Source organism: Choristoneura fumiferana, chromosome 21 (genome assembly GCF_025370935.1).
Source record: "Choristoneura fumiferana chromosome 21, NRCan_CFum_1, whole genome shotgun sequence".
Taxonomy (NCBI): Eukaryota; Metazoa; Arthropoda; class Insecta; order Lepidoptera; family Tortricidae; genus Choristoneura; species Choristoneura fumiferana.
Window position 1 is genome coordinate 5,434,915 of NC_133492.1, and position 11,246 is coordinate 5,446,160.

Here is an 11,246-nt window from a genome sequence, read left to right on the forward strand (position 1 = left end):
TGCTAAAAGTAACTCGATACTCGATAAAGGTTTAATGAGGCAGTTTTACACTTTTACCACTTTTTAGTGACGTTTATCCGTTAAATCACTTCATAAATGTTACTCCTTGGTTTTATTTTTGTTTTTCAAGATTCTAAAATATATTTTTAGGTAAATCAAGTTTTTAACGTTATCCCGAGTAGCTCGAGTAGGCCTCCGTAAAGGTTTGGTGGGTGGCACTCTTTCCCGGCCCGGATAATACTGACATGGAAATACCAACCGTGTTTTTTGTGTACACGCCCATAGAAACTGACATGAGCTTCTATGGGCGAGTAAACGAAAAACAGGGTCGGTACTTCCAAGTCGGTATTAACCGGGCCGGGAAAGACTGTCACCCAAGATAGTTTACAACATGTTTAAAATTTACAAAACACTACATGCCTCTGTAATGTTTTGGAATGAAATTGTCCTTTAACTATTAAGATTAGCACAAATGTGATTCCAATTGCAACAATGTCTTGTAATTATGCAGAGGGTTTGTCACCGTACGAACACAAAGGCATCCTAGGCGTACCCGAGGTAACCGAATGAAATTTTAAGTTCCAATCCAGTTATTGTTCATCTAATGAATTTAATTATCTGTAGTCATACACTTGATTACGTCTGTCTCCCTTTATTAATTATACTAATACTTTTTCAGAAATTTGAGCCAATCGATAAATTTAACAAGAAATGTGATCTTTTAGCTCAACTCCTAAACCAAAGTAAACATGTAGTTATTCACACTGGCGCAGGTATCAGCACTTCGGCGGGTATACCAGACTTTAGGTAAATATTTTTATTTCTTATTTTTTAAAATGCCATGAAGTATCTCTTAAGCCAAGCCAAGGCTGCAAAATAAATACTTATAAAAAGTTACTTTTTTTTTCAGAGGCCCCAATGGCGTATGGACCTTGGAAAAAAAAGGAAAAAAACCTTCTATTAATGTGTCCTTTGCTGATGCAAAACCTACAAAGACTCACCTAATACTGAAAAAACTGATAGAATGCAAAAAAGTACATTATATTGTCAGCCAGAATATTGATGGTTTGCATCTTAAGTCAGGGTTGGCACGGAAGTATCTTTCTGAGCTGCATGGGAACATGTTTGTGGATGAATGTAATTTATGCAAAAGGTATGTTAATTACAAACTCTACTTTCTAATTATTATTTTTGCAGATGCCTGGGACTTAACCCATCCATAAGTAAATTTATTGAATCAGGTTTTACTTTTCAGAGGATCTTTGTTCACCCGCAACTAAAAACAATTAATTTGTTCACCCATGATCTTATCATAGCTATGTCCAAGTAACAAATGTGTGTTTCTGCAGCTCCTCCACCTCCACACTGTAAGAACATGAACACATACATATTGCACAAACCCAACTATCACCACCACTACACTACACTGAAGCGTTTCGATCTTAACCAGAGTTCATCCTCAGAGCAACAACAGTTCACCACGCTACCAGATGCTATGTTTGTGTTTCTTAGTTCCTTCATACAAGAGCTAAAAAACACCAAAAACAATTAAATTTACTTTTTTCTTCCTTTTCAGACAGTTTGTCCGAAGTGCTCCTGTTGAGACTGTTGGCAAGAAGTGCAGTGGGGTACCATGTGCTGCGGACCACGTACGCGGGCGCCCCTGCCGCGGCCGCCTGTTCGACGGAGTCCTGGACTGGGAACACAGCCTGCCTGAGAATGACTTGCTGATGGCAGAGTGGCACTCCAGGTTAGGCAAAATTTGAGAAAATGGATAGCAAAAAACAATCAAGTGTTATTTTACTTGGGTATTGCAGATGTGAAGAGGAGGGGGGGGGGCTAAAAATAGTCAAAATTGGTGTGACCTAATTTATGGATGACCCCTTGCTTCCAGGTTGTTTCTTCCAATTTGATCATACATTTTTTTATTAGAGTTGTAATGTTGGAGCCATGGCGCACCTAAAGCAAAAAGGTATAAAAAACTATGTAACTGCCTTCTTCATGATACAATTATCTGTCTTTGTTTTCAGTATTGCAGACTTAAGTATATGCTTGGGAACAACACTACAGATCATTCCAAGTGGTAATTTACCTTTAGAAACAATAAAATATGGTGGAAAATTAGTTATCTGTAACCTGCAACCTACAAAACATGTAAGTAACTGGTGCTTTCTATAGTTACTTGTAGTCTACTTGTAGTCACATACATTAATTCATTTATTAAGCCTTTTAGTTGTTTAATATTTTATGGGTCACATCAGTCAACCCTATTCTAGTTTGCAATTTTTCATTTCTCATTTTGTCTACTTCTTTTGAAAGAAAAAGAAAGAAAGAAAGAAAGAAAGAAAATATGGTTCATGGTTGGTTTCATGGTTCTTTGGCCAATTTTCAGTTTCTTTACATTAATAATTTCCAGTTTCTTTTAGAATAAATTTGCTTTATTTCCTGATTGGGTGGGATATTGCTGCCTCTCAACAGAATAATATTAAACTATGTTTTTACCAAGTAAATATAAAAAAAGTTTCTAATTTGACTGTATTTTTTAAAGTATGTTAGGGTCTTCAACATCTAGGTTTGGGGAGAGCCCTAGTTGACATCTTCACTGGGTTATTTAAATTAATTCGACAATTCACTTTCAAGAGTTTCATGTTTATAATTGGAAGTTTTTTCTTTTTCCTTCTGATATTTTAACGAGGCTTTAGCAAACCAAATGTGACTATGTCAGCCTCATGGGGAGCCTCAGATATATACACCACACTACATACAGATATTACACTCTCCCTTGCACTGAAACCACGTCTCTGGATGCAAAGGCCCGTCCAATGAATCTGTAAATTTGCGTCGCTTCTTCTGAAAGCGGTCGACTGAGAATTACATTTACACCTCCATTGAACAAGCCCATACCATGCAAATACCTAACTCTGATATCCTTATTCTGACCACATTCCACAAGAAAGTGAATAAGGTCTTCAGTCTTATTACATCCCATACACAAAGGTGATTGCACAACTCTCATCAAATGCAAAAAACAATTAAGTGGAATGTGACCAGATCAAACACATAGTGCTGACACAAGAAGGCCCCTGGAAAGGCCGGCACAATCAAACCAGGGAACTTTAAATACCTTATTCTGCATGGTACCCTCCAAATGCCCTTTGTCAATGATGCTGTACTAAAAAGTTCCTCCCATTTGGAAAAGCACTCCTTCTTAGCCAATTGCACTAATTCAGTACCATATGGCTTAGAAACACGATCAATCCCTCCTGTGACAGCCAGGCTAGCCAATCTATATGCCTGCTCATTACCAGCTACCCCAACATGAGATGGAATCCATTGCAAAACAATTTGGATGTGGTTACAAATTGGAAGTTGATACTAAGTTAACAAAAAAGTTATTTTCAGGACAACAAAGCAGACCTCATAATAAACTACTATGTAGACGAAGTATTAGAGAGAGTAATGAACATACTCGGCATTCAAGTACCAGATTACTCAGAAAACGACAACCCTATGAAATTAGCTGCATGTTCTATTGTAGACTGGACAATCGCCAGAAAGGATGTCTTAGCATTAGAAAAGATATTCAAAGCAAAATGCAAAGGCGTTAAGAAAAAACGAATACTTATTAAGAAGAGAAATAGTGATGTTAATGGAATCAGTGGTGATAGTAATATTGATGATAAAACAAAAATAATCAAACTGGAAGCTAAAGATGTTCCAAGTGATAGTGTGACTGAAAATGGCATTGAACAAATCAAAGTTGAAAATGACGCTGACGAACAAAACATTAGCAATCATGTTGTAAAATGATACCACAGCTTGTATCACGTAAAGAAAGCTACAGCGCCGGCAATAAAAAGCAGAAATTAAACAAAAGGGTAGAAATAGATGGTGAATGTGTTTTTGCCCAATATCTATTGGTGAAAATAATATCGCCAATTTTTCTTGGGCAGATTCTGAAATAGCAGAATCTTACTATCACAGACTTTTATTTGGTATAATCTTAATTTGAAGTAATAATATAAAAGAAGAATACAGTTATAATGCAGCATTTAGCTTTTATTTTCTTTTAATTATAGCATTTTCTGCTCTTTATTGCTGGTCTGTCTGTACCACAAAATTTCCTGGTAGTGCACTACTTCTAATTTGTAAACACCATCTTGCTACATGTAGATTTAAGTTTTAAACGGACTGAACAATTCGAATCAAACAGCATTTTAATAATAAACATTTTATTTATAAACATTCGTATCTTATTTAATCATCTTTGGTTTGGAATGTTTGTTTTTTTATAAAAATATATAGAAAAATAGTAAAAAAATCTCTTAATGCTCCTATTCCCCAAGAATAATATTATGTACAAATTGTTTTAATTATAATAAGTATTTAACTTTACTCGCCATATTGTACAGTCAATGGCATAAATATATGTTCATCGAGACGTCAAAACATATATACACTTTTTAGGCTACGCACGCACTTTGCTGTTAGCATGCCGTCCCTCTTCAAAGTATCGGTTGAGAAAGAGACTGCGTACTCAAACCATACGTTTAGACGCATAGCGCGTACGTAGGTTGATGTATACTATGTTACACATATTTGACGCTATGGCTGTATAGATATTTATTCCCTCGACTGATTAACATGACAACGTATCTCAATGAGCGTATTTCAGTTCTAATCTAGATCCATGATCATTCATAATGCTTACTGCGGTGAAATTTGAAAGCAGGTGTTCTAGCGATGGTTCTTAGATGTGTTTTAACAAAATCATTGAACACATTGAACTTTGAAGTGACAATGTCGGGGGTTTTCCAACTTTTTGCTGGTTATATTTAGAGTATTTTTATGAGACTAAAAAGGGATCATATTACAGCCATTTGCAGCAGAAAATAGTCCCAAATCATTCTACAGTTTGAATCTACATCAAGTGCAAAGATATCGAAAAGATTCAAAAATATGTATACACGGCTTTATGCACTTAACATTATGGTCGTGTATACATATTTTTATAACTTTGGCCGTGTCGATATCTTTGCACTTGCACAAGGGCGGCTGACACAAAGATACAGCCGTCTCATTCGGACGCCAACGTTAGGAAGAAAAGGATGTATCTTCGGGGCAGCCGCGGCGAATGTAACCCTTCAACAAAACAAATACGTGGCCTGGAAGGCGATGAGGGTCACTAGCGGCAATATCAAGTTGTCGACCTGCTCTGTTTTAGCCTCGACTAGACTCGACGCCGTCGCCGCCACTACCGTACGAAACAAAGTATGTTCCTGATCCAGAAAATCTGAAAATTAAAGGTTTCATGAGCCTATTGTGGTATTGGTCGGAGCTTCAAATAGTCCAAATCCAAAGGCCGGCCCAACGCTCGAGATCGCATTCACTATATCTTTCTACCTTTCTACACACACACTACAAACATCACGCCTGTATTCCCAAATGGGGTAGGCAGAGCACACGAAACGTTACCGCTTCGGAGCCACTTTTAGCAATTTTAGGTTTAAAGTTTGACAAAAACGGTACAACAGTGACAGGTTGCTAGCCTGTCGCCTACGGTATACCTTAACCTATATCCTTTGTCGCCTCTAACGACATTCACGGAAGAAATAGAAGAGGTGTAAACCCCCACATACCAAATTTCATCGAAATCGTTGGAGCCGTTTCCGATATCCCCGAAATAAAAGTATTGCTCATTTACAGGTATTAGATAGATATTTGTCAATATACGCTAGACTAAGTACACGATCAGTAACTACCACAATATGTGATAGATAAGTATCTGTATACCTACCACAATATTTATTGTACATCTAGCCTTCGCGTAGAACGAAAAGAGAGCTAATATCTTACCAAACGTTACAAGCCCATAGACAGTTACGATTTGTGACAGGATGTTGAATAATGTGCCTTCCATCGTTCTATTACTACCTGAAAAAGAAAGCAGTACGAAATTGGGATAATCCACCATCATTCAGTAATGTAAATGAAATGAAATTTATTTGCTTGGCATGGTTAACATTAAGGTGTAACGACATACATACATGAATGTAAAAAAATCGTTTAAACTTTATTTGATAACTACATCTGATTCTTTGTTATATAACAATACCTACAATTTAGTTTTAATGTTTGTGTAGCGACCTCTAGCGCCGTCCAGTCATAAATAGACAAACTGATATCGATGTTTCTTAACTCGGGCGGGCCCATTATACCTAGTGGCTTAGTACACTATTTTGAATAGGGCACAATGTCATAGTCTATACCGACTCGAGGCACAGCATAACGACTGGAGCATATTATAGCCACTGGGGCACAGTAGAATGACTTGAATAGAGCACAATGTCATAGTATACTGACTTGAGCAGGGCACAATGTCACGGTATACCAACTGGGCACAGTATACTAACTTGAGCAGGACACTATGTCACAGTATAGTAACTTGACCAGGACACAATGTCCCAGTAAACCGATTGTGACAGAGATACTGACCTGGGCACAATGTCACAGTATACCGACTAAGGCAGAGATAGTGACCGAGGCACAGTATACTGACTTATTTAGAGCACAATGTCATACAGGATACCATTTGAGGTCGGTATAGCATATCGGCCAGGGGACATTACATTACATTACTGACTTGACTCTAGGGCAGTGTCACATATACCGATCTTGGCACAGTATCACAGTTCACAGAGCGTGCATCACACTGACCTGGCCATAGGCGCTCCCCGTAGCGCGAGCCGAACCAGCTGGCGGCAGAGTCGCCGACGCCGGCCGCCAGCACGCCGGCCAGCCGCTGCAGCGCGGGCGCGCCGGGCGGCACCAGCCACAGCGGGCCCGCCAGCCCCAAGTATAGGTAGATCGGCGTCATCGCGAACGCGCCGCAGTCCTGCAAGTAAAGTACATCATTTCTACAGACGACCAGATAGCCAAGTGGTTACAGAACCTGACTACGAAGCTTGAGGTCCCGGCTTCGATCCCCGCTCGGGGCAGATATTTGTATGAAAAATAAGAATGTTTGTCCTCAAGTCCTCAGTGTTAAATATATATTGAAGTATGTCTATCCGTAAGTATCCATTTCTGTAATGGTTCTGGAAAACGTATATAGGCTAGTTTTCATCCCGATACTTATATACATGTGTATGTATCATGAAATTCTGCAAGTGTGTTCTTTATACAACTTGAAAACTACAATATACATTTTGAGCATTCAAATGGGAATTTAGTAAAATCGCAGAATTTAAATACGAATGGTCTACACAGCGTAAATAATGTGACTATATGAATATTACCTTCTCATCACTGTATATGAGGAACGCTGACTGCAGTGCTGATGAAATAGGCTCAATTTTAGATAACCGCAGTGCCTGTAAAACAATGATAAAATTACCCAGTAAGAAGTGTATTCAATTCTTTTCAAATTTATTCAAAATTACTTAATTTTTGATCCAACCAAGATTTCAATCTTTGCCAATCTCAATCGAAATCCCTACTGAAAGCTGACAAGGCCGACAACCGACCATTGATTCTCCTTGATTTGTTGGTGCTACTCATGGGTGGTGCTGAATACTTGCCATCAGATGAACCGCATGCTTGCTTGCCTCCCTGTCATAAAAAAAAAATAACTTGGTCTAGGCCAAAAAGAGCCAAGATTATTGGTTTGTTCTCTCGTCGTAAGTTCTGACTATACTGTCAAACGAGCAAGTTGTATATTTAATAGCCCTTGTTACTGCAACCAACTAGTGCAAAGAGAATTCTCGCCAGCAGCAGTGAACAGACAAGCCAAAATTCCTACTCTCCTATTCCTACAAAATTTCTAAGTCTCAGTGTCAGCAGAGATTGAAAATCATTTTACACATACCTCAACAAGAATAAGCAATCCCAGCCCCAGCCCTGCTGCTAACTTGATGAGACTGATGTCATAGAGTACACCCGACGCAAACACAAACGCAGCCATGATGTGGAACGCTTTGCGCGTCGTCGTAGTGGCTTTTACCGCCATGTTGGTACGTATGTATAGTAGGATTACAGCCACAATCACTAGGAACAGCCAAAAACCTATCAGCTGTCTCTGAAACAGAATCATTCACAATAGATCAACGGATGGATACTATAGAGCACATAAAAGAGTAGAAGGGTATCACCATTTTTGTGGTGATTTCTTCATCATTACCAGCTCGGTTTTAATATTTATTGAAGACTTTCAACAAATACTCACCCTTTTTTGATTCATAAATATAAAATACAACAATCTCGGTAAGCAGTCCCCTCCTAGTAACACATGTAGTTCCACCAACTCCAGCACAGCGGCTGCTCCGATAAATTGTCCAAGGACCACTAGGGTTCTTTGCTCTTGTTTCAAATGACAAAGAGCTGTAACAATTAATCCCACTGTTGATAACACTGTCTGAAAACACCCAATGAGTTTCACTGAAATTATGACTAGATTTTATCTCTCAATAAGTTTAGTCTAAGACTGAACCTCTTCTATTTCCTATACATTATACAAAGTTTGATCAGACAACCACTATTATTTAATTTTAATGATATTGTACTCATTAATTCCATGTAAGCCCAACTCACATTTGGCTTGAAGATGCGCTAGGAGAGATTTAAAATTTTGGCATAGGTACTAATTTTAATCAACATCTCACTCCACCTTGTCTCACCATTCCGGTGGAAAAGTATCTTTGAGTTTTTGGTGAGTTTTGTTTTATTTTAACATAATACTCAAAAGTTAACTTACAACAATTGCAACATTGATTAGATCCATTTTCACATCTTCACTTAAATACCAAGTGTAATTGGCCACTACCACAGTACTTGATATCACAACAGCTTGTGCAACAATCATTGCTTCCCCTATAGTAAATGTCTTTGGATATGCCAGTGATCTCCGGAGAACTTCATTAAAAATAAATGTAGGGGGCAATGTGAAAATTGCTGCAAACAGCATATCTAAAAAAAAAAACCTATTAATATTATAAATGCAAAGTTTATATATGTGTGTATGTGTTTGTTACTCCTTCATGCTAAAATGGCTGGTCAGATTTGGATGAAATTTGGTATGTAGATAGATAGATGTCAGAAATAGCACAAAGGAATTTTATCCCAATATTCCCAGGGAAACTGAATAAAATCTCAACCACAGGGTTTAGAGACATGAAATTTGGCACAACAAATGTTTTTAATGCAATGTTAATGAAACCGCAATGTAATTTTTGGAAGTTCCTATAGAAATTTAGTAAAATCCCTTAAAAACCACAAGCTAATATGCTAGGACAATAATGTACAAGTTTTGGAAATGGCCAATAAAAAAAACTGGCCACTTATCCCATCAAATTTTGGGAAATCTGGTATAAGTGAGCCTCTATAATCCTCAAGGAATGTCTGCCAATTTTCAAGTCTATTTTTTTTATTTTTTTATTTGACTGGATGGAAAACTAGCAAGTGGGTCTCCTGACCCACTCTATATCTGCAGTTATTCAGTAAAGTAAACTTGTTTAAAGGTATAAGATAATTACCTACATACCTTCTCTAACATAGCAGTACACCAGCAAAGATCCTATGAGTCCAGATGGTAGGCAACCACCCCACAAACTGTCCCTCAACACTAAACAAGATACAGACATAAACAATATGAACAATATGCAATAACATGATAGGCCTATAGACAAAAACGTTGCCAGCCTGTAGAGTTGAGGCACATCATACAGCTTGGTGTACAGGAATAAAATTACTGGCAGAAGAGTGAAACACCATAGCCCATTGGATTTTGCAGGTCTGAAAAAAAGTTGTTTGATTAATAATCCAGTCTGGGATGTTTCAATGTTGTATGAAAGATGACGCATTTTATGGTGTTTAAAGATAACTGCTAAATTACTTATCAATAGTTGCCCCTTGGACTTAATTAAAAGATAATCTAGCACAGTAGGTACTCGCCTCGTTTCTATTGTAGCAGTTCGTAAGTTCGATGTTATGATTTTGTCTACAGACAGAGATAGCTCATAGATAGTTCTTATATGCCTTAAGCAGTTCTCGTCTACCGTATTGTATATGTGTCTAATATTGCTAGCCATTTTAAATACTTTTGAAAAACTTTATTATTTATAACATTTAGAAGAATAATAACTCGTCTCGCCTAGTACGTGCGGTAATAATTTTTTTTTTCTAGTTTTGATTTGACATACCGTGACTGACACTGACAGTTTGAAAGCACGCTATGGTCTCTTCTCAATAGTATGCAGGTTCCTCAATTTGCATAGAAGCTAGCGAAATCTAGCGCTCCTTGTTAAAATAACTTACCTATAAATTCTGCTTTCTTGCCATAACCAAAATATAAGTGAAAGTACATCAATATGTTTTTATATCATATTAAACATTCATTCTTAATAATTAAACATTTTATTCAAAGATTCATTAAACTTTCTCAAGCAATTTGTAAAGAACAGAGAACATTTTACTAGTAACATTGCTTACCTAATCGTACCTACTTTACCGTATCTGTCGATTCCGCCATTGCTTTTCCCTTCGGTAAAAAATACAAAATGTCGGTCGGCAGTTTTAAAGAAAACTTGTTGTTACAGTTTTTCCAACCTTTCGTTGCCTTTATTTGAGTGAATTGTTAATTAATTAAAGTGTTTTAGTGCTTCCTCCATTAATTCGTTGAGGTGAGCCGACTTGAGCCTTCGGCTCCTTCGATTTTTTGTCGAGACGAGATAGAATTTGATTTAATTATTTCACTACTAACGTATTTGTTAAAATATGTATTCTCGTTTGCTGCGTGCCGGGATGCATGACAAGAAGTGGAAAAGGTAAATAAAACCATTCTAATAAAATAGTTTTCCAATTGTAAGATTGAGTTTTCAGTCTCGTGAAATATTGAACTATAAGCTTGGCAAAGGCGAATTATATCGCTAGTTATACATTCTAAGTGTATTTAAAAGGTTAATAATTAATCATTAACCGTTGTTGAGAGGATTTTTTATTTTGATCAATGTTTTTGGCGTCACAGCCATCGTATCACATCATTATTATGCCTGGAGATTCCTATACATTACAATACTCTTTGGCCTGGAGTCTCTCTCCCAATAATGCTGATCATGTGTACCAAAGCCTCAATAAAATATAAAAAAACTAACCCGAGTGCGAGTCGGACTCGCGCACCGAAGATTATGTACGAAAAGTTGGTCAGACTATACCAAAGCGGGGAACCACACATTTTTTTTTATTGCTTGAAA

At 37.4% G+C, this 11,246-nt stretch overlaps 2 protein-coding genes across 2 annotated transcripts; one reads left to right on the plus strand and one right to left on the minus strand.

The window, feature by feature from the left end:
• Positions 1-282: 282 nt before the first annotated feature.
• On the plus strand, positions 283-4,241 carry Sirt6 (sirtuin 6). The gene is made up of 6 exons (XM_074103772.1): positions 283-558; positions 680-807; positions 911-1,153; positions 1,577-1,750; positions 2,031-2,154; positions 3,403-4,241. Exons 1-6 carry the CDS (start codon positions 493-495, stop codon positions 3,808-3,810), a joined length of 1,143 nt encoding a protein of 380 aa, XP_073959873.1. The 5' UTR covers positions 283-492; the 3' UTR covers positions 3,811-4,241.
• A 34-nt stretch (positions 4,242-4,275) lies between these two features.
• Positions 4,276-10,159, minus strand: LOC141439492 (dolichol kinase-like). The gene is made up of 9 exons (XM_074103771.1): positions 9,949-10,159; positions 9,539-9,789; positions 8,753-8,964; positions 8,225-8,413; positions 7,868-8,077; positions 7,299-7,373; positions 6,718-6,895; positions 5,857-5,934; positions 4,276-5,293 (listed from the first exon to the last, which is right to left on the minus strand). The coding sequence occupies exons 1-9, from the start codon at positions 10,083-10,085 to the stop codon at positions 5,145-5,147; spliced, it is 1,479 nt and encodes a 492-aa protein (XP_073959872.1). The 5' UTR covers positions 10,086-10,159; the 3' UTR covers positions 4,276-5,144.
• Between the last annotated feature and the right edge of the window lie 1,087 nt (positions 10,160-11,246).